General features: G+C 46.7%; 2 protein-coding genes across 9 annotated transcripts in view; one reads left to right on the forward strand and one right to left on the reverse strand.

Moving 5' to 3' along the window:
* SYNPO2L (synaptopodin 2 like) lies at positions 1-14468 on the reverse strand. 5 transcript variants are annotated; one of them, XM_070470838.1, is made up of 4 exons: positions 14258-14468; positions 7850-8001; positions 6902-7419; positions 1-3688 (listed from the first exon to the last, which is right to left on the reverse strand). In XM_070470838.1, the coding sequence occupies exons 1-4, from the start codon at positions 14264-14266 to the stop codon at positions 1527-1529; spliced, it is 2841 nt and encodes a 946-aa protein (XP_070326939.1). In that variant the 5' UTR covers positions 14267-14468; the 3' UTR covers positions 1-1526. The 5 variants fall into 5 exon arrangements, with proteins under 5 accessions (XP_070326939.1, XP_020751082.2, XP_070326940.1 ...); XM_020895423.2 differs by lacking the exon at positions 14258-14468 and adding an exon at positions 13682-13941; XM_070470839.1 differs by lacking the exon at positions 14258-14468 and adding an exon at positions 13296-13941.
* The window catches only part of SEC24C (SEC24 homolog C, COPII coat complex component), a 21474-nt gene continuing 13429 nt past the window's right edge, over positions 14036-22080 (forward strand). For 2 of the 4 annotated variants that reach the window (XM_020895381.2, XM_020895407.2), the window contains exons 1-3: positions 14036-14126; positions 15863-16062; positions 18861-18996. In XM_020895381.2, coding sequence (XP_020751040.2) covers positions 15891-16062; positions 18861-18996 — 308 coding nt within the window. In that variant the 5' untranslated portion in view covers positions 14036-14126; positions 15863-15890. Of the gene's footprint in view, positions 14151-14871; positions 15081-15862; positions 16063-18860; positions 18997-22080 lie in introns of those variants that run through there. The other 2 variants (XM_020895390.2, XM_020895399.2) reach the window with 2 other exon arrangements.

The following is a 22080-nucleotide window of genomic DNA, read 5'->3' on the forward strand; positions in this document are numbered from 1 at the left end:
TATAGGGCATAAGTTTATTCTTGTGCACAAACCAAAGCACTGTGGTTCACACTCAATATGCAAAGGAAATGATCAGTTTACAGGTCAAGCAGCAAAAGTGACTGGTGGTCATGGTGAGAGGGGAGTCCGTATCTCTCTAGGACAGAGATCAGGACCTCAAGCTGGAAAGGAATAACGGCTACAATTTGAGAGATGGGGTAGAACTAAAACGAGGTTTTGGCTCTGGGTGTTTCCTTACCCTTTCCCAGGTAGTTATGACAAGCTGCAGAAGATAGAGGAACAGATTCACAGGAAGAACACAGATATACGTTTTTTCAACACTCAGCACACGTTCTCGCATCCCTCTACCATCATCCCCCTTCTCTCTAACATATACATACTTCTTCCTCATATTTTCTCCCAGTCCCCCTTTTGTATGTGACTGGTTTCTTATTATCCAATTTTACTCCACCAACACTGCACTCACCCTAACCATGCTCCTCTCTAAGGCTCAATCAATTTCATTCATTTCTGTCCTGCTTCTGGCTTCTACCTTATTTGCCACATTAAGGTTCTTTTCCCCTTCCTTTCTGTCTTAAGTTCATGAGGCCATGAAGCCAATGATTTGGTCATTCTCCGAGGACATTTTCTTTCTTTCATTTCCTGGATGCTTTGTTGCTCAGTATGGGCCTCTTAAGTTGTTAGCTTTCTGAAATCCTGAGGAACAGAATTCTTAGTTCTATTCCTGGTCTAACTGATGTAACTCAACTTATACAAGCTGCCCTGGTCCTTCGTGTCTCCTCACACCCTGTGAATTTCACAAGATGCTCTACATCTGCTGCAGATGATGATCTTTAACTCTAGTCAATCTCTTTCTCCCCTCCAGACATTCTATGTGAGGACAGCTGACTCTTCCTTTATCAGAGCAAAGGTGAGACCCAGATGGGGTCTTTATTTAGACCTCTTCTCTTATTCTTGCCTCAGACAGAAGAGCACATCTGTGTTCATGCACACACTTGCACATACACACACACATTCACAGACATACACATGCCTAGGAATATACCAGCCAAGCTGGGAAAGAAGAGTGAGGAACAGCGAGTAACTTAATGCAAATAGGGGTCAGTACAGTCCCTTTGCTGCCTGTCTGGTGGTGAGCTTCTGGCCTGAGGTCTTAGTAGTAACTTCCCTGTGTGTTTCTCATTGAATGTTAAAACAAGGCCCACAGAAAAAGGCACAAATGTAGAGAAATAGAGACCAGCAGAGGAGTGTAGGTGAAGAGACCTAAAGACAGAGATCCAGGCAAGGAACTACAGAGAAGCACAGACACCAAAGCAGAGATAGTAGGTTGGAAAGCAGCAGGGAGGTTGGGAGCCAGGAGGAAACTGGGGAACAGGACACCAACTCCAAAACTCTCTGGCAGGGGAGAATTTAGCCTGCTTGGGGGGGGGGGGGGGGGCGGGCGGGCAGGGAGAGAGTTGGGAAGGAGAAGCAATTTTAGGAACTGAATGTTCCACCTCCCCTTGGTCCTGGGAGCTGTGCCCCGTTCAGTGGTGGCCCGCCCCAGGCCTCCAAACATGAGCCTGCAACCCTGTTCTGGTAGCTGAGAACCGGGGTCTGGCTACTTGGAAGCCACAGGAGCTGGGGGAGGTCCCAAGACCCCTGGGAGACTCTGGAGGAGGGGGTGGGCTAAGGACCGGGGCTGAGGCCAGCTCTGTCCTCCAGATGGGCTCATCCAATGTAGTGGCTGCTCTGGGGGCGAGCACAGTGGGGGCCAGGGGTTCCGCAGTGGGCTGCGGCGCGGGAGTTGAAAATCGGCGGATCTCCTGGACTCTGGCAGTTTTGGGAGGCCCTGAGGAGGTGGGTCCAGGAGTCGGGGGAACCTCATCAAAACAGAACATGGCAGTTTTAAGTTGGTAGGGCTGGTGGCGCATGAAATCCAGAGCCTTAATGCCCTGCTTAGGGGCTGCCCGAGGCCCTTGGGATTGGGTCTTACTAGGGAGAGTTCGGGCAGCTTGAGGGAAAAAGGGTGAGAGCAGTGGGTTGTAAGCAATAGGAGGTGGGGCACGTATATTGGGTGAATATTTCCAGGAAGAGGGCAGTGAGGGGGTAGGAGAAGGGCTTCTGGGCCGAGGGCCAAGGCCAGGACCAGGTGGAGCTTCCACCACATACCTGTCCGCTCGGCTCTGACGTTTGGCAAACAGCTCCCCTCCCCTCCCCTGAAGCCTTGGTGTTTCAGGGATTCCAGCCGAAGAGGCCGCCCCGTTCACTAACCCATCGAGGAACCCTCGAGAAGGGGGTTTAGGAGCCACTGGGGGTGGAGTCTTAGGAGTCGTAGGAGGTGGGGTCTTGGGGGCCATTGGAGGCGGGGTTTTAGCTGTCACGTGAGGCAACGTCTTGTAACTCCTGCCCCCTGGTGGCTGCATGAAGTTGCAGGCTTCAGCCCCGAGGCTCAGAGCATCCTCCTCTGGACCAGATTCCGCGCCCCCAGCCCGGGGTTTCTCATCCAGGTTTTGCACCAACGATAGCAGCTCGGGGTTGGGCGAGTTCTTCGTCTCCTCATTTCCCGACCGGAACATCTGCCTTCTGGTTCCCCGACGCCGGGCCTCCTGGAGGATGCCCGTGCGAGCCGCTGGCACGGAGATGCGTTGCTCCCGAGCGCTGGGGGGCTCAGGGGCCGCGGAGCTAGGGGCAGGCGCTTCTGGGCGCGCAGCAGGTCGCAGAGGCGACGACAGGAAGATAGAAGCGGTGGAGGTCATGGCAGCTCCGCTAGCGGGGGCGGGGGGCTCTGGGGCCCCGCCTGGTGTAACAGGACGATTAGGGGCTGGGATGTATAGGGAGCTGGTGGCCGTCACGGGGCCGGAGGGGCGTGGGATGCTGGGGGAAGCGGGGACTGGCACGTGGCTGGGAACCCCTGAAGTGAAGCTGGGCACAGGAGTGGGACCCTGCGGAGGAGACAGGAAAGGCGGTGGGGCGGAGCTGAGGCCTCCCAGGCTCTCATTTGCCCTCTTGGGAGCTAGGGGCCGGAAAATAACCGAGGTGGTACCTGACCGCTGCCCTTGTAAGCCGGGAGTAAAGGGCCTAGCTGAACGGTTAAAGATGCTTGGAGCTGAGGTAGAGGTTCCACAGCCAGGGAGGAAAGGTCTGGGGCTGGCTACAGGGGCTGGCGAAGGGCTGGATGGGAGCAGAGCCGCCTCTGGCGGAGCGCTTTGTGGCCGAGGTGGAGACTGCAGGCCCTGCCCATTGAGCGTGGCCGCTGGACCTTCCTGGGCCAGCTGCTGGGTGATGGAGGCTGTGCGCTGGCGCTGCTGTTCAAAGAGTTGGGCCCCTCGCCCGGAGGCCTCACTCAGCTGCCCTCCCAGCCCCGGGCCCTCTGCTGTGCCTGAGCTCGGCCTGGCTAGCTCCATGTCCAGGTAGGGGCTGTCCCAGTCGGACTGGTTGGTGAGGCTGCGGGCGTCGGAGAAAGCCTCTTCGTCCAGCTCGGACTCACTAGTTGGAGGCAAGCCGTCCTCCTCCTCAGCGCCGGTCCCCGCGGCAGCCCCAAAGCTCACTAGGGTGTACTTCTTGGCTCTCTGCCGACGTTTCTTAAACATCAGTACCCCCTTGGAGTGGGGGTTGGGGGCTGCGGTGAGCAGGGATGCAATTGTCCGGCATTTGGTCTTGGCCTCCTTCACACTCCTCTCTTGGAGGCTCTCTGCCCTTTGTAGCTCTGAGGAGAGGAGAAGGGGGGTGGTCAGTATGCATCTGTGAGCCCCAAGGCTCTCCCCCTCCTCCCAGTTCCCTTAGGCCTCTACCTCTGGCCTTTTCACTGGCCTAACCCACAAGGGCTCTCCTGCCTATGGCAAAGTCCTTTGACTTGGGGGCAGAGTGGAGGTGAAAGGTGAAACCAAGGACAATGGAAGGGAAGGCAGAGCCTAGTTGGCTGCCCTGACACCACTGACCACACAGCTCTCCTCTACTCTGCTCTTGTCTTTCTGGAAATCACTTTTATTCATGCCACGCACTTGTCCCCCCTCTCCCCTCCATTTCTGGCTGGCAATGTGAGGGTGAGAGTTGGGGGCGGGGGTCGTCATTTCGCATGGCAGGCAAGGACATGAAGCAGGTCCCAGGGTAAGAAGAGAAGGGACACTTCTCCCACCACAGACCACGTTAGAGGGCTTCTCGGAAAATTTGGGACTTCCCCTGTTCCTACCCCTTACCCTATACTAAGGATAAAAGGATCCTTAGCAGTGGGAATCTTCATTCATAATTCCACTACCATCATGTAAGCCACATCTACATATACAGCCACATGTACATTCACAGAAATAACTCCCACCACACATCATTTCAACAAGAATATGGCTCTAGGGAAAGGCACCTATGAGCTTATGTTCTCAGATGTATTTTTCTCCCTCATTCCCATATACTCTAGCTTATATACACCCCAGTTAATAGACACATGTGTAAATCCATGTGTCCACACAAAAACATACATGCGTAGCCCAAGTAGCTCTTCTTCCCAGAATTCCCCTAGCAGAGACACTGTCACTAACAGTTGGGACAAAATTTCGTGCCTTCTAGCCTCCAAGGCACTCCTCTGTGCCTTAAACCCCTGCTACTCACAGCCAGGGATGGCCTCAGATCCGAGATGCAGGAAAAGCCAGAGTGCTGCTCTCCAAGGCGAGCTTCCAAATCTTTAGGATATCTCAAGATCACCAGTTGATACAGTCTCCTTTCCCCCAAGCTGAGGGTGGGAGTGGGGTAGGCTTCTTTTAGAGTCAAAGCTGCCCCCTATATTTCAAATCTTCTAGGTGGGGTGCTCAGGCACCACCACCAGGCAGGCACAAAAGGATTGTGTGCTAAGGGGAGCCAGGACAGGGCCTCCCAGGCCATGTGGGGCCTGGGAGGTGGGGCCAGGAAACGGGAGAGGCTGCCCTGCTGCTGGGACCCTGACTTGGACACAGTTACTCTCTAATCCGTGATCCCCAGTTCCTCCTGAAAAATTCTTGAAATTCCACCTACTTTCCACTCAAGATATCAAGCTCCTTTCTAATTTGGGCTGTCATTCCGCCCATTCCAACATTTGTACCACACAATAGTACTAGAGATAGGCGCTGGACTCATAGCTTAGTTCAGATTTTGTTTCCTGGGAGAGTTACTTCATCTCAATGAAGTTCAGTTTCCTCATCTGTAAATGAAGATAACGGCTACCTCACAGAGTTGCTATGAGGATTCAGTGAGATAATGTAGGTCAATTTAGCATTTAACCTAAGGTCCACTATGAGTAATCATTACTATCAAAGTTTTCTTGATACTAGCTGCACACAAATGTCTTGTTCACTCGTATCTTCCCCCAGAGACGCCTACACACATGCTTCCATATATTCATAGAGTACTCACACTTCTCTCTCTCACACACACCCTCTCTCCATGAGTTTTCCATAGCTCATGTTGTCACAAACCCCTGTGACATGTGGCCATAGCATTAGCCCATTCTGAGAAAAGAGCAGTGAAACTCCTGAGAAAAGAAGGACTAGGAAGGCAAAAAGGAGAAGGGGGTAAGGGAGTAAGATCTTTCCCAAAGACCTCCCTTCCTATACTGTTGATATAGTCCATTTCATTCTAGATTCCAGAACTCTCTTGGCTATGGGAGGGTAGTACCTGCATAGAACGAGTCCTGGAGCTCAGGAACTGGGTTTAGGGCTTTGTCGCAGCTGGCTTGGCTGAGGGGCTCTTGGTTGATGGGCTCAAAAGTCTCCATGCCGAGAAAGGCAGTGTTGGCTGGAGCAGGACCAGCTTGAGCCACCCCCAAAGCCTTTTAAAGCCCCTTTGTCTTGGCCCCAGAGCTGACAGCTGAATGAGCTCACTGTGCTATTTTTGGAGCCTGGCCCCTTCCCTCCTCTCAGCTGCCCCACAAGCCCCGGTGTGATGGACATGGGCACCTGCCTACCCCTCCCCCCTAAACCCAGTGCACTGAACAATGAGGTCTGCTTGGCTAAAAATATCCCTGAGTCACTAACTACAGTCTCATCCAGCATGATGGGGAAGGGAGACAGCGCTAAAATGAGAACTAGGGATAAGTATGAGACCCTAAGTGTATATCTGGAATTTCTTTGTGGGACATGGGACACTCTCAGGAATGTCAGAGGGTGAACTGTCATGTCCTTAGCCTCTATTCCAGACTCAGAGGCACAAAATTCTATGGATCAGGAATCAGAGTGATGGGGGAGAGGAGCAAGAGATGAGAACTAGAGGGGTAATCCTGAGATTTCCAAGGTGACGAGAAAGGAGTGTTATGGGAGGCATAAGGCAGGGAGAAACTTCAATCTTAAACCTTGTACTGTAGCTCACATCAAAAATAGTAAAGAGCCTGAGATAAGTGGAATAGGCTTTTTCTGCCCAGGAGGCCTACATTATCGCTTGAGATAAGAAGCCAAAGATCTCTCCCTCCACTACTTCCTAGGGATCTCATGACTATTCCATAGCCTCCCAGTCCCCAGGAATCTTCATGGAACTAGCAGTGCCAAAGGCAGCTCTGATGTTATGCCTGCAGTAACACTGAAGAGTCCCCATGTCCCTGTCCTGCTTCTAAATTCCCTGCCCCATGTCTGTGCTCCCCTCCCCCATCGCCATCTAGCAATGTCACAGCAGCAACAGGCAGACTCTTCATCAGTTCATGTCCCTTTCCAGCTCCCTACCCAGGCCATTCCTGGGTTAGGCTGAAGGAACCCCCTGTATCTTTTTATCCCACTGGTTCAAATGGCAAGAATAATGGGGATCGTGAGACTAATTATTTTCCCCTCTTCTTCTCCACCTATTCCCAAGACTGTATTCAAGGGAAGCATAAGGTAGATATTGATAGAATGTATGGTTAAGGGGGGTTAGATTTAGGACTCAAACTGAAGTATCCTGAATAATGAAAAAGAGTTCATGCACTCACTGGCTTGTTTGGCCTTCTGGGTATAGGTGGTGGTAAGATCTTCTGCCACTGGGTGGGGAACCGGCCCCACCATAGGGATGAGATGAGGGCCAGGCCGGAGGGGGCCATGGGGCAACAGTAGGGCCTCGGCGGGGGGTGGCTGAAGAGTTGTCCCATCCTCCCAAGATGGGGAGCTCACACGACTGTCACCCTGGCTGGGAGGGCCAAGGGCAGCAGGTGCCGGCTCTGCAGGGCTGTCAGACAGGTAGACCTCATCCGGTGGGGCTCCTGGAGGGGTGGGCCTTGCGGGGCCTCGGCGGCGGGGTCGGCGGGGCTTTTCCTGGGTGGCTGGGCCGTCAGCATCACTGTCTGTCTCTCCATAGTAAGCCTCACTGTCAGGGGGAGAGAGAAGGCTCCCGGGCTGGAGAGGCTGGGAAACTGGAGCTCCTGGGGGCTCAGGACTCAGTGGAGACAAGGGTGACAGTGCCTGAAGCATCTCACCCGGGGACGGAGATCGCACAGGTCCCTCGTCCTCTACCCTGGATGGGAAAGATGACAGAACTTGAGAAATGAGCTGGATGACTGATAGCTAGAGAGATCTGGAGAAGATGGGAGAAGGCTGTATGGGGAGAGAGGGGACTGGCATTTGGGTGAAATGGATGGGCTGGATAGAGTAGAGATTTGAAGATGAACTGGGAGGCAAATCTGCTTGGCAGGCTTTGAGTGGAAATGGGCTTAAAGAGCAATGTGATGATGAAGAGACAGGCAAGGGGTCTAAAACAGGCCCACATACCCACATTCAAGTGCTCTGGGAGGCATACACAAACATCCATGCTCCAGCAAAATACACAAGCAGAAATAGGTACTTGTTAGTAGCTGAAGTCAGGTCAGTGAGACATAGAGCTGAGACAGGCAATGGAAGCCCTGGACTAGGAGGCTGGGGATAAGCTGGGGTGGAGGGATCCATACCGCCGCACGGTGAGAACAAGCTGATTCCCTGAGGCATCGATAAGGCTCATAGCACTGGCATGAGAGAGGCTGGTGCAGGAGACCCCATTGATGGCCAAAAGCTGATCCCTCTCTCGGAGTCCTGCTCTGCCCGCCTGGCTCCGTCTTCGGATCTGAGAAGGTGTTGGAGGAGAGACTGTAGGTGAGGGAGGGCTCCAAGGGGGAATAGAATGAAAGGAGTTAGGACAGGAAGGAACCATATGTGGAGGGGACTTTATTGGGTTAGCCAAAAAGTTTGTTCAGGTTTTTTCATACGATCATACTGAAAAACCCAAACGAACTTTTTGTGCCAACCCAGTACTTTAGAGGGTAAGAAAGGATGGGGCAGGGCAAGGGGTGACAGTTAAGGGGGTCAATCTAAAGGGAAGAAGGTGCTAACTGGAGAAAATTACATCGTATGAAGGGAGGTAGGGTAATCGCTAAACGAAAGAGGCTTGGGGAAAAATGCCTGGGAGAGATGTACTGGAAATGGCGGTTATCCCCTCAAGGCTTTCCTCCAAAGGAAACAGCTATACTAGCCAATATTCTTTCTCTTCTGGTCCTTGGAATCCTAGGCACCATTATCTATACAGTCAAGATTTTTGAACAGTATTCCAGACTGGAGGGAGTCCAGCAGATTCTGAGATTGTGATTGTGTGTGTGTGCGTCGTGTGTGCACACACACACACACATATGTTAAAGTAATAATAGTAGTAGTGGCTATCATTTACTGAGTGCTTACTAAATGTTAGGCACAGTGCCAAGCACTCAACATGTTTTACTGAATTTCATCCTTCAGAACTTAGTATCCATGGAGTAGGTACTATTATTATCTACATTTTACAGTTGAGAAAAATAAGCTTGTGCTATGAAATCAAAATGGTAACAACTTCATCTGACAGGTCAGATCTTGCCATAACCCTCCTAGTACCTAAAAAAAGTCTTGCCTAGTGAGAGAAGGGATCTGGCGTAGGAAAGAGGACTGAAGGCAGGGGCAGGGCTGGGCTGAGCTGGATGAGACAGCTTCAGCTCATCACACACCAATTCAGTTAGAAATGAGAACCTCCCCTACATTCCTGGAGTTTATAGAGTAGAGAAGTACAGGTCCAGGGGGTTGGAGGGCCAGCCCTGGGCCTCAGTTCCTATGGTGCCACAGGGAACCAAGCCAGTCTTTCTTTTTCTCTGCTCCCAGAAACCAGGGATTCCCTTTTCTATAGCCCCCCACAAGAAGCCACTGCTCAGATGCTACTTCCACCACCCCATCAGATTTGAGCATGCTTCCTCGACCACCTGCCCACTCCCACTCCACTTCTGCACAGCCTCCCACTTCTCCCCTACAGGCCATTACATGACTTTTCCCAAGTTCCCCTGGGTTCCCCTTTCCCTGAAACCTCAATATAGGCTCCCTTACCTTGGACACCTGTAAAGGTTTCCTCTGCTCGGCCCCCCCCTGAAGTCGGAAGCCCCAGGGGGCTCCCCCTGACAGTGTGACCAGCACCTCCTCCTCAGCACCCATCGCTCAGCTTGGCCTATGGCCCTCGGAGTTTGGACAGTGTCCCAAGGAGAGAAGTCGAGGCGCTGGTACCCCGTCCGGCCTGTCTGGCTGTCCTGCTTCTGCTGCCCTAGGCCTTCCCCCCCACACCACAGGCAGGCAGCCTGGCCCCGAGATCAGTACAGTCCACACACGTGTCCTGTCAATCGGAGCTGCGCTCAAAATAGTTACCGGCTGCACTCCCCTTCCTCCCCCAGCTGTGTTACTCCCAGAGCTAATTATAGTGAAAATTTCTGCCCTCCCCGTTCCCCATTCTTCATGGACTTTTTATTCAGGACTCAGAGTACTAGCTCTGTGGGCTCTATCACTAATGTACATCCTTTCAGGGATGGTGCCTTCCCTCATGGGGTCATGGACTAATCCCAGCTGCTTTCCTCCAAAGCTGATTCCAAAATGGCAGCAGCAGGGGCCTCAATTCCCAAGCAAGGAATGGCTGGGTTTGTCCCACAGGTTGGCAAGCTCTCCAGAAAAAGCGTGCCCCTTTGCTGTATGAATTAACCAATTAATCAAAGCGGATATCCATATCCCACTTGCAGTACTGGGTACAATGTAGAGAAATTCTGACGAGCCCGCTCCAGTTGAAGCACTGCCTGTTTCATAAAGTTTTTCCTGACTGTCTCCCAACTCCCTACCTATAGAATTAATCCTTCCTTCCTCTGGGCAAAATATGTAGCTTGTTTATATGTCTGTTATTGTAGTTTTCAGACAATATTAGTTTGTTTATACGCCTGTCTCCCTCCTAGATTGTGAGAATCTTGAAGGCAAGGACTGTGTGCAACAGCCAATCAATAGCCCACAGAGCAATGACTGATGTAACAGGTGCTCAATGTTTGCTGAAATAAATTACCTTTTACAATACATAGTTGATCATGGAAAGGTGGGTATAGGTAGCTGTGCCTAAACATGCCAACCCATGTTAATAATACAATATTTACTTATTTTTAGGTTTCCATTACATTAATATCCCTATATTAATATTATGGTGCTGTAATTATTAAAAGCTACAGAGTTTCCTGGAATAGGTGCTCTGCTAGCCTGCTAAATGCTGTTTGCCTTGGTGTATGATGTAGTCATGGAAAGCTCTTGGAATTTAGAGTCAGAATTGGACTTGGATTCTTGTTATATTATTTCTTAGCTGCGTGACCTTGGGCAGTCACTTGACCTCATCAGTAAAGAGTACCTAAATATCCATTCATTCAAACATTTATCACTAGCTAATAATGGGAGAAGGCAATGGCACCCCACTCCAATACTCTTGCCTGGAAAATCCCATGGACGGAGAAGCCTGGTAGGCTGCGGTCCATGGGGTCGTGAAGAGTCGGACACGACTGAAGTGACTTAGCAGCAGCAGCAGCAGCTAGTGATACTGGAGAAGGCAATGGCACCCCACTCCAGTACTCTTGCCTGGAAAATCCCATGGATGGAGGAGCCTGGTAGGCTGTGGTCCATGGGGTCGTGAAGAGTCGGACACGACTGAGCGACTTCACTTTCACTTTTCACTTTCATGCATTGGAGAAGGAAATGGCAACCCACTCCAGTGTTCCTGCCTGGAGAATCCCAGGGATGGGGGAGCCTGGTGGGCTGCCATCTATGGGGTCACACAGAGTTGGACACAACTGAAGCGACTTAGCAGCAGCAGCTAGTAATACATGTAAGCCACTGTGCCATACCAGTGGCTTTCAATTACCTCTGCACATTGGAATCACCTGGAAAACTTTTAAAGCTACTGGTTTCTTAAAATAAAACTGTGTATAGGATTAGATGATGTTTAATGGCATTTTACATATTATATATATATTATACACACACACACATACACACAGTCAGGCTCCTCAACCTTAGGGATTCTAATTTTACTGGCCAGTTTTAAAAGCACTGCAGGTGATTCTAATGTGCAGCCAAGACTGAGAACCAGAGAAGGGATACAGAAACCAATAAAATGCAACATATCAGTCTGTATTCTCAAAAAACTGAGTTTAGGACTTCCCTGGTGGTCCAGTGGGTATGACTCTCTGCTCCTAAGGCAGGGTGCCCGCTTCGATCCCTGCTCAGGGAACTAGGTCCCACATGCCACAGCTAAAGATCCCGCATACCACAACGAAGAGCTGGCATAGCCAAATGAAATTAATTTTAAAAAGAGAAACTATGAATTTAAACTCTACTACTTACTAGGAGTGCATTAAGCAAGACAGAGGATACCTACTTTCCTATGCATGAGCACACATATTAGGACCAGAAAGATGGTGAACTATGCCTGGGAAGGGCGAAGCCAGAGGAAACTCTGGTGGAAGTCTGTAGTGGTCCTGACGTGCAAATCAGTCTTCTGACCTGGGTATAAGTGGGAAAGCCTAATTGAACCATCTAGTAGCTGGCTTCCTCTGAAGTTTCCCTCAGGATAGCTGGCGCTCTTGCACAAACCACACAGTTTTATCCGGTAAAGCAAATGATTAGAGGTCTTGGAGCCGAAACGATCTCAACCTATTCTCGAGCTTTAAATGCGTAAGAAGCCCGGCTCACTGGCATGGAATGCGAGTGCCTAGTGGGCCACTTTTGGTAAACAGTGGCGCTGGTAAACAACTAGTGCTGCGGGATGAACGAAATGCCGGGTTAATGAACCCATGGGTTCAGTGGGATAAATAATGTGGCAATTGCTCAACAAATGTTAGCTAAATTTCACAAATTACTAATCCAGACTAGTGGGTCTTAAATGTTAGTGTGCAATGGAATTATCTATAGAGGGTCAAGGCTTGCTGGGCCCCACTTGCAGAATTTCTGATTCAGTATGCCTTCTGATTCAGTATGGGCCTGAAATTTGTTTCTAACAGGTTCCCAGGTGAAACTGACACTGCTGACACCAGGATCACAGACTGAGAAACCATCTGTGATCTGACTCCACTATAAACTCCCGAGGACAGGAAAAATCTTGCTGTTTTCTAAAATATGCTCAATGACTAATACAGCTTCCAGCAAAGACTAAAAATGCAATTTTTTAAAATGAATGAACCATTTTGTGCCTCAGAATAACTAATATTTACTGTGCACAATATGAGAGCAAGAACTCCCCCCTCCATATTGGTCATAAAAGTCTTCATTTAATAATTTTTTCCCCTTTTAAATGAAAGATTAATGAACATATGATAGCAAGAACTTTTCTACCCCATTGGTCATAAAACTCTTAATTGAACATTTTTTTCCCTTTTAAATGCTTCCATTCCACCAGTGCTCTTTTCCCTCATTTCTTTTCTTCCTTATTAAAAAATTTTATTCTGAAATGAATTGTACATAATACATACGCACTATTTTAAAATAATAATAAATATCCATGTGAATGTTAAGAAACAGAACACTTAGTATTATTGATGCTCCATTATGTTCCTCCAAATTATACTTTTTCCTTTCCCAGAGGTAAACAACAGACTGAAATTTGTGAAAGAGCGTATCCTAACCGCTGGACCGCCAGAGAATTCTCACTTTTTCTTTATAGCTTTATCATGTGTATATAATTACAAAACGATACAGTTTAAATTGGCCAAAAGCTTTTGCTTCTTCACTACTGTATTCCCAGAGCCAAGAACATGGCTTGGTACACAATAATGCTTAAAAACTAATTATGAAATGAAAGGATTATTGAAAGGATTAAAGGTAGTTATGTATATTTTTAAAACTCCACAAATATTATCTACAATTACTGTTATTCATTAAACGGGTAATAATAATCATTTCACGAACTGTAGCTCTTCCTATAGGCTGGGGGCATTGGAACAAATAATCAGCCTCTAGCAGAGCTCTGCATCTAAACCAAGGCGCTATATAAAAGTGGTTAACTAATAATGAAAAAAAAAGGTTAATAAGGGCTTCCCTTTACTAAGCACTTACTATGGTGCCAGGCAATCTGTGTGACTTAATTCCATCCTCTCAACAAGTTATTACAATGACATTCCTGTTTTCTCCATTCTACAAATGAAAGAAACTGAGGCCGAGATTAAATTACCCAAGTTAGGGAACTGCAGGGACAGAACTCGAACACATGCTGCCTAAAAGCAAAACTGCTCCCCTTTAAATTCTAAGTGCTGCAGCAATTCCCTGGGGGTTCAGTGATTAGAGCTCTTGAATTTTCACAGCCAAGGGCACGAGATTGGATGCCTAGTCAGGGAACTAACATCCCGCCAGCCACATGGCCCGGCCAGAGTAAGAAAATGTACAAAAAGTATACTATTAATAATCATAATTTTTTTAAATCCCCAAACCAAAAAACATTATACTTTCCGTTCCGCAAGTCTTACGACCGGCAAAGGTCATGGGTGAGAGAACCTCCAAGACGGAAATCAAAGGGGCCAGGGGTCAGCAGGAAGTCGCTACAAGACTTTGTCTAATATGTCATTGGAAGGAGAGTTACTAAAGATAGTTCAATCGCATCTCGGTTTGGGGTGGGAGCATAAAGTTACCACGACGTCTCGGAAAAGAAAAATAAAGGAAATACATAAAAATCCACAAAATCCCCCGCAAACGGCCATCATAGAAAAGAAACTAGCGCATGCGCGGAATACTTGTTCCTCAGCGCGTGCCTACTGCAGACGTGGCAGAAGGAGTGGCCTTGGAGCGTGGGGGTGGAACTTCCGGGGACGACGCGCCGGCCCCCTCGGAACCGGAAGTGGAGCCTGGGAGCCTTGACGTTAGGAACGAAGTCGAACCTGGATCTGGAGCCGGGTGAGGAGTGGCTTCGGGAGATTGGTGGGTAGGAAAGCAGAGGAGATGCCGGGGTATCACTGGCCAGGTCGGCGTCCTGTTTGCGAAGGAAGAGATAGGTTCGGGGGCGGAGCCCGGGGAGAGACCCTCACCTCATGCATCCACAATCCAGAATCAGTCCTAGACCTTCCCTTCTTTCCTCCTGGCCCAGATTCCGGCTCCCGCTTCCTGTCCGGAGCCTGTTGAAGGGCGCAAGACGCTCGATCTTCTACTTAGAGCAACAGTCCTCTCATCGTGGCCCTAGAAGCTGGCTTGGCTTCTTGGTCTTGATCCCCGGCCCTCCCAGCCTCCACAGCTCGACTACTTTCGGAGTTCTAGGGAAGCTTGCCCCGCCCCCTGGGTTGTCACCCTTGACTGTTCACGCAGAGTGGAGTCGAAACTTGAGCCTGATTCCAAACTCTTGTGTGTGTTTGAGGAACTCTTTTCTCCTTTCTTCCCATCCCCACCCCCACACCGACTTCAGGAAAATAAAAGGGAGGGGGACATCCGTCAAGCTTAATGTTGTGACCTGTGCAAGGTTCAGGATTTGGAAGAATAGCTCCTGAGATAGCTTTGAACTTAAAAAGTTATAGTGCAAGAGCAGCTCAGCTTTTCTGTAGTTAAGATGGCCCTTCCTAGCACAGGCGAGAGGCCCGTTGTTCCACTGCAGCAGCTATGAGCTCTTTTGCTTCCTCGGTTCCTTCTTCTGTAGGATAGTTGGAATAATCAGGTTGTGTAGAGTAGATGTGATCAGATAGTCCTGTTCTTGGAAGGATCCTGGAAAGACCCTCCAATTCATTCCTCTGTTGTTGGGCAAGATTGTAATAATTTTGGATGTGGCCTAGATTCATGACAAGCCTATAAGGAGAGCAGAAATAGTGTTGGAGAAGTGCGTGAGATTTGGAATAATTACAGTCGCTCTGCTTGAAGGATAAGGTGAATGATCTTTTCCCATGAAATCTAACTTTGCTATTGATCTTTGAACTGTTTCCCTGGGTTATTGTGTGAGGTTTTTGTGCCAAACTTGCACTCAGTTCTAATCTGGTACCTTGCTAGTTTTCAGCTGTCCTTTACATTTAGTGATTTTAATGCTTCAGTACTAAGGTCCATACACTCTTTTGGTGGGAAAACTGAGGATGGAGTAAGCACTTGATTTACTGTAGTTTAGCCTAAGAATGTCATTTTTCTAAACAGTCACTCTAAAATTTGTCTTTTGAGGGGGAGGGGATTTAGTTGATCTGTTTTAGACATGCAGTTTGAATGATTAAAAATAACTGGCACACTGGAGGGTATTCAGTCTTGTGTAATGAATGGATGCTAGAGTGAATGAACAGAAAGTAGGAACATTGTTTCACTTAGTTGTAATATCACAATAGTTCATCAGTGGCAGGACTCCTTGTATGACTAGACACTAGAAATCATACCACTAGGGAATGGAGGCTGCTGCTCCATTCCACTGGGCCTATCTGAAGTTGAAATTTATACCCTCTTTGCAGTGACAAAGCATAGGGTTCAGAGTAACAAAATCCTTACTTTGAGGAGGCAGTCTGTCTACTGTCTGGGGAAGAAAATTACAAAGATACTGTAATAGTGTGGGAATGATTAGGCTGATCACTGCCTGATAAGGTCAGTCCTTTTCTAGCTCTGCTTCCTACCGTGAATACTGCTCTCACTTTAGAAAGTTGATTTTGACTAATTTCTGTCTTCTCATCTAACAGGTGAGACCAAGTCGGGGATGCTCTCATAATGAACGTTAACCAGTCAGCTCCACCTGTGCCGCCATTTGGGCAGCCCCAGCCCGTCTACCCAGGGTATCATCAATCCAGCTATGGTGGCCAACCAGCGTCCACAGCCGCCCCCACTCCCTATGGAGCCTACAATGGCCCAGTACCAGGCTATCAGCAAACCCCTCCCCCAGGTATGTTTCCAAGCTTCCTTTGAGCTAAGGAAGGGAATTAGTAATCTTCAGGTTGGGTGGTATTACCCTACTTAAGCTGCCTAAGGGTTGTGGTGACTGGGATTGAGGAACATGAATCTGGCTATCGGTCACTGAGAGTCCTGTGGGCAGTCTGCCCTTTCCTGTTTTTATGTAAGGTGAGTGTGTCTTTAAAACATCGAGTAGGGAGCCCATCTTCCAGGTTCAATGGCAGTTCACTTCATTTGGGTGTCACCCTGTGCAGCCTCACCTGGCTGAATTGTTCACAGCTGGATGGAAGGACTGTGGTCATAGCTCCTCCAGAGCCAGTGATAATTTCTCTCATCGGACTTGTGGTTCTATCTATACATGACTGTGAGACATAGGGAATTGGTTCATGGATGAAAAGTATGATGTTTGTATGCCTAGGTTTTGGTGCTTCTCATATCTTTTTGGTGATATCATTCCTTTTCCTTTGAGTTTCTTCGGCTTCTTGGATGTTGTCTAATATTAGGGAAATTAAAGAAGACAAGTTGTCCTTAGTGTCAGTGTTTGGCTTTTTTTTTTTTCTTTTTTAAATTTATTTTTAAATTTTTTTTATTGTAGTGGTTTTTGTCATACATTGACATGAAAGTGTTTGGCTTTTATATTACATTATTCATGAAGAGGAGCTCGAAACCTGTGGATTATTCATAGGGGCAAAAGAATATGGTTGACAATAGATCTTTGGTTAGGCTGAAAGTGAAAGTGTTAGTTGCTCAGCATGTTGGTTGCTCTTTGCAACCCCATGGACTGTACCCTGCCAAGCCCGTCAGGCTCCTGCATCCATAGGATTTTCCAAGCAAGAATACTGGAGTAGGTTGCCGTTTCCTTCTCCAGGGAATCTTCCCGACCCAGGGATCGAACCCAGGCCTCCTGCATTGCAGGCAGACTCTTTACCATCTGAGCTACCAGAGAAGCCAGGGTTAGGGTTAGGGCCTTAGGGTATGCCAGATGCTTTATGCTTTTTAAGAGAGTTAATTCCATAAAGAGATATGTGAAAAAGAAGGCACTAAAGAGGCATAGGTAAAATTTGAGAAATGAATGAAGTTATTCCCTTTTCTCATTTTGCCATGTGGCATGTGAGATCTTGGTACCCCAACCAGGAATCAAACCCATGCTCCCTGCAATGGAAGCTCAGAGTCTTAACTACTGGACCACCAGGGAAGTCCCAAAGTTATTACCATTTTAATTATGACTTTGGGGAAAAAAAAAAATGCAGAGTGATGAGATTAGGTCTCAGGGCTTTGGAAGAGCCTTACTCTGGGTTGGGACTTTGGCAGGACAGAGTCCACATCTGATTTGCCAAGTTGTGGCTTATCAAGATGGAGCTGGCATTGCCCCAAGAGGAAGCTCTGTTGCTGAGAGGAAAACATATCTGGCTCTGTGATGGCTAGTGAGCAGGCTAGTGAATGGCTAGTGAATTCAGATTAATCATATTCCTGCAGGCAAGTTCTGTAGTGTCTAATCTCTACTGAGAGCAAAAGAAAAACAGTAGTTTGAACAGAGGTTGGCAGCATTTCCAAAGTGATATGCCAAGTAACTAATTGCTTTCTTCCTGCATTTCATGTGGGAAGGATGATTAGCAGTCGTAGAAGTAGCTTTGATGGCAGCTCTGGTGAGCAGAACACTCATAGTGCAGCTTTTGTGAAGACATAAGCGATAGCGGTTAACTGGAGGGCGGGAGACCTGTCCTGGGGGCTTCCCAGGTATGCTAGTGGTAAAGAACCTGCCTGCCAGTGCAGGAAACGTAAGAGACATGGGTTCGATCCCTAGGTCAGGAAGATCCCCTGGAGAAGGACATGGCAACCCACTCCAGTATTCATGCCTGGAGAATCCTCATGGACAGAGGAGCCTGCCGGATTATGGTCCATAGGGTCGCACAGAGTCAGCAACAATTGAATTGATTTAGCACACATGTACAGCCTGTCTTGACTGAATCATTGGGCAGAAACAAAGTCTCCAACCCATGGGAACATTTCCCTGAGCCATGAACTACTGGGAGTGTCAATACTTAGAAGTGGATGAGAAGAAGCTGATTAGGATCTGTAGAATATATGAAGAAGAGGTTGGCAGAATAGTCTCTCTAAGGGGCATCTTTCTTTAAAAAAAAAAAAAAATTTTTTTTTATTATTTATTTACTTGGCTACCTTGGGTTTTCATTGCATCATGCGGGATCTTTCATTGCAGCACATGGATTTCTAGTTGTGATGCAGGGGCTTAACTCCTCCATCAGGAATTGAACCTCCATCCCCTGCATTGCAAGGTGGATTCTTAACCACTGGACCACCAGGGAAGTCCCAATGGGTATCTCTTTACAACTTAGTTCAGCATGTTGCTTGGTCATCTTCTAAGCCACCTTCCTCGCATGTGTTCTAAGTTTCTGAGTTCTAGGGTGAGATCTTTTCCTTAAAAGAGTTGATTTTTTGTCTAGGGTAAGAATATTAGACCATCTTGGATTGAGTGAGAGTGTATAGTGATCACAGGAAGGCCCTACATTTTTGTGGCTCTGCTACAGCTTCACTAATAGTATACCTAGTATACCTGTTTAAGAGAGTGAAAACTCTCTGGCTAGGCATCCATGTTCAGAATCTCCTGTAACTGGAGTTGCATACTAATGGTGTCCTTTTCATTGCCAAGCTATGATATTACACTTGTGATATTGCAGTGAAGGTCTGAGCTTATTGATCCTTGCTTTGCATTCCTTGCTCATGGTAGAGGAGAAATTTCCTAATTTCTTAGCTTCTCTTCATCACCCTCAGGTGTTTCAAGAGCCCCAGCTTCTTCAGGGGCACCTCCAACCTCGACAGCACAGGGCCCTTGTGGCCAGACTGCATATGGCCAGTTTGGTCAAGGAGATGTGCAGAATGGACCAAGCTCCGGTGTTCAGATGCAGAGGTATGTACTTGGGTCAACTGAAAATTGGTCTGATGAGACTGGAAGGATTAGGAATGTATGAGGGCCTATTTTACTTTTTTTCTCTTTTTTTTCCCTTTGTTTTTCTCTTAGATTCCTTTTGTTCTTCCCTTCATCTTTCTTTGTTTTCATTTTTCCAGATTATAGGTGCTGCTGCTGTGGCTCTCTGGGTTATTGACTCATTTAAGTGCCTGTGTTCTTTGGCATATTCTTTCTATTTCTGTGAACTTGAGTTTTTTCCTTGACTAGACATATATCTTAAATAATTGTTATGGTCCTTCAGAACCTACCCTAAGGAAGAAACAGGAAGAAGGAAACAGGATTATTTATATCTCTTTTGACTTCCCCTTTTCCTCTAGAACAGGCACTTAGTAGGACTTATTGGTTAAGTTTGGGTGTGACCAGTCATGAAAGGAAAGATCCTCAAAGGAAAACTACATAAATGATGAAAACTTTGGTGGTGTGTGACCCAATAAACCCCTGTCTCTGTGTGGAAGTCCATTAATGGAGGACAGTCATCTCTGTTGGAATGCTGTTTGTTTTTTGGTAAACAAAGAATAAAGTATAACTGCTGTAGGGTATGTAGTAGTGGAAGAGTTGCTTTCTGACATTTCTATTAGGTGTCTAGAATATACATTTTTAGCATTGAATGTAAGCCCAGAGGACTGAGACTTGGAGCTTACCAAATTATAAAAGGCATTCAGAGTAGGGACCATCAAAATGCAATGAGAAAGACCAGTAGTGAGGTAGGTTAGCCAGGGTGTCATAGCATCTTGAAATTAGGCAAATAAAGTATTTGAGGAAGTCACAAGAGTAATTAGGTGTGTCACTTGCTGCTGAAAGGTGAGATGTAGACTAAGAATTGACTGTTGGGCTTGGCAAGGTATGACATCATTGACAAATGTAGTTTCAGTGGAGATATGAAGGCAGCTGTCTAGTTGGAGCAGGTGAAAGAATTTCAGCTGGGAAGTGGATTAGTGTAACCTAAAACCCTTCTACAAATGTCTAGAAAGGGGAGAGGAAATAGAAACAAAAAAAATTTTTTTCAAATGCATAACCAAGCTTCAAGGAAAGTAAAATCCTCAATTGCCAGATAACAAGTGGGAACTGAAAATCAGAGTGGTAAGTTGACACTGTGGCTGCCTGTGCAAAGGGTGGAAACTATCTTGAGAACCTGGGGACTTAAGTTTAAGCAGGTACCTTGGGCATTTCTGAGCTGAGGTTTAGAACTGAAATCTTGTTTATGAAATCTGGACTTAGGCTACACGTCAATAAACAGGTAAACTAGAAAAAAAAAAATCTGTACACTGGCAGAGGGAGATAATAAGGAGTCCTGATTCTCCCAGGTTGGCTGAGGATAAGTTGTAGGGGGATGGGGGGGGCGGGGTGTCTTGGAACTGCATGTGAATACCAGGGGTCATTTGGGGTGGTGAAAATATTGTAAAATTGGATTCTGGTGATGGTTGCACAGCTCTCTAAATTTATTAAAAATCATTGAATTGTACACTTAAAAGGAGTGAATTTAATGATGTGGAAATTATAACTTAAACTTTAAAAAAAACTTTGATACTGGACAGCAGTATCATTGGAGTACCCTCCAGAAGCAAATCAAATGCTAAACAACCACTCTTCCTCAATTCAGGGATTTCTCAAAGGAAAAAAAAGATTGGACTATGAAAGGAGAGCAGATAGTAGACTAGTACATTGATTAAGGGACTGTAACTGTCAACACAGGATTATGTAACTACCTAAGAGAGGGCAAATAAAGATGTTTTCAGAGACAGAATTTACCCTGTATGGGCCCTGGCTGAGAAAAGTACCAGGGAATAGACTAGGTGAAAAAAAGGAAGATGAATCTAGAAAGAAAGATCTTTTAAAAGAGATAGGAATAGTAATTAAAGAAGTAGAGACAGAGACTTCCCTAGCGGTCCAGTGGTTAGGACTCCTCATTTCCACTGCAGAGAACTCGGGTTTGATCCCTGAAGGGAGAACTAAGATTCCACAAGCTGCATGGTGTGGCCAAAGTAAAAAAAAATGTATAGACCAATTTTTTCCTAATGTTTGGCTAAAATATAAAAGCTTGAGGGGGATGTGAAATCTTAGGGCAATTTTATTTGAATTGGATTTTTAAAATCCAGTCCAATTAAATTGAGATGTAATTCATATACCATGCAGTTCACCCATTTAAAGTGCACAGATTTAACGATTTTAAGTATATTCACAGATATGTGCAACCATCACTATCGTCCATTTTAGTACATTTTCATCACCTCAAGAAGACACACAGTATTCTTTATCTGAGGAGCTATCCCTCTTCAGCTTGTCCTTAAATCCCTCACTCCTCCAACCGTAAACAACCACTAATCTACTTTCTGTCCCTATAGACTTCCCTATTCCGGATATTTCATATTAATAGAATCATATATATTTTGTAACTGATTTCTTTCACTTAGCATAATATTTCCAGTGTTCATTTATGTTGTAGCATGTATCAGTACTTCGTTTTTTTTATAACAGTATTTCACTGTATGATTATACTACTACATGTTCTTTATCCATTTATCTGTTGATGGACATGTGGGTTGTTTTCACTAATAGTTGGTTATTTTTTGAGATATTTGTAGGTTTTTGTGCTGATGGGAATGATCAAGGAGAAAGACATTGAATGGGAAGTACTTTGGAAAGAAAAGTTCCAGAATGGAAAAAGATATTTACACACAAAGTAGATAAAAACATAAAATAGTGTCCAGAATATGTAAAGAACCCCTACTAGTCAATAAGAAAAAGTCAGTTCAGTTGAAAAAATAATAAACAAAATCCGGAATAGTATTTTATGAAAGAAGGGATACTAATGGCCAAAGAACAAATCAAAAAGCGGTTAAACCTCATAAATGAAGAAAAAAGTAAACATTAAAAACCACAACAGAATTCTCCTATGTATCAATCAGATTGGCAAAATTAAAAAGCTAGTAGTACTGAATATTGCTGACCATATGGATTATCAGGAACTCTCATCCACTGGTGGTCAGATGTAAATCACTACAACTACCGTGAGAAAATAACTTG

Source organism: Odocoileus virginianus, chromosome 7, assembly GCF_023699985.2.
Source record: "Odocoileus virginianus isolate 20LAN1187 ecotype Illinois chromosome 7, Ovbor_1.2, whole genome shotgun sequence".
NCBI classification, from domain to species: Eukaryota; Metazoa; Chordata; class Mammalia; order Artiodactyla; family Cervidae; genus Odocoileus; species Odocoileus virginianus.

What these genes read in the sequence shown, in the direction of transcription:
- SYNPO2L (XM_020895414.2), bottom strand. Translation starts at nt 9,383, where the DNA reads ATGGGTGCTGAGGAGGAGGTGCTGGTCACACTGTCAGGGGGAGCCCCC. An exon ending in CTTGTTCTCACCGTGCGGCG is followed by an intron (nt 7,420 to 7,849) that starts GTATGGATCCCT and finishes TTTCCCATCCAG; the next exon opens with GGTAGAGGACGAGGGACCTG. An exon ending in CCAGAAGGCCAAACAAGCCA is followed by an intron (nt 3,689 to 6,901) that starts GTGAGTGCATGA and finishes TCCTCTCCTCAG; the next exon opens with AGCTACAAAGGGCAGAGAGC.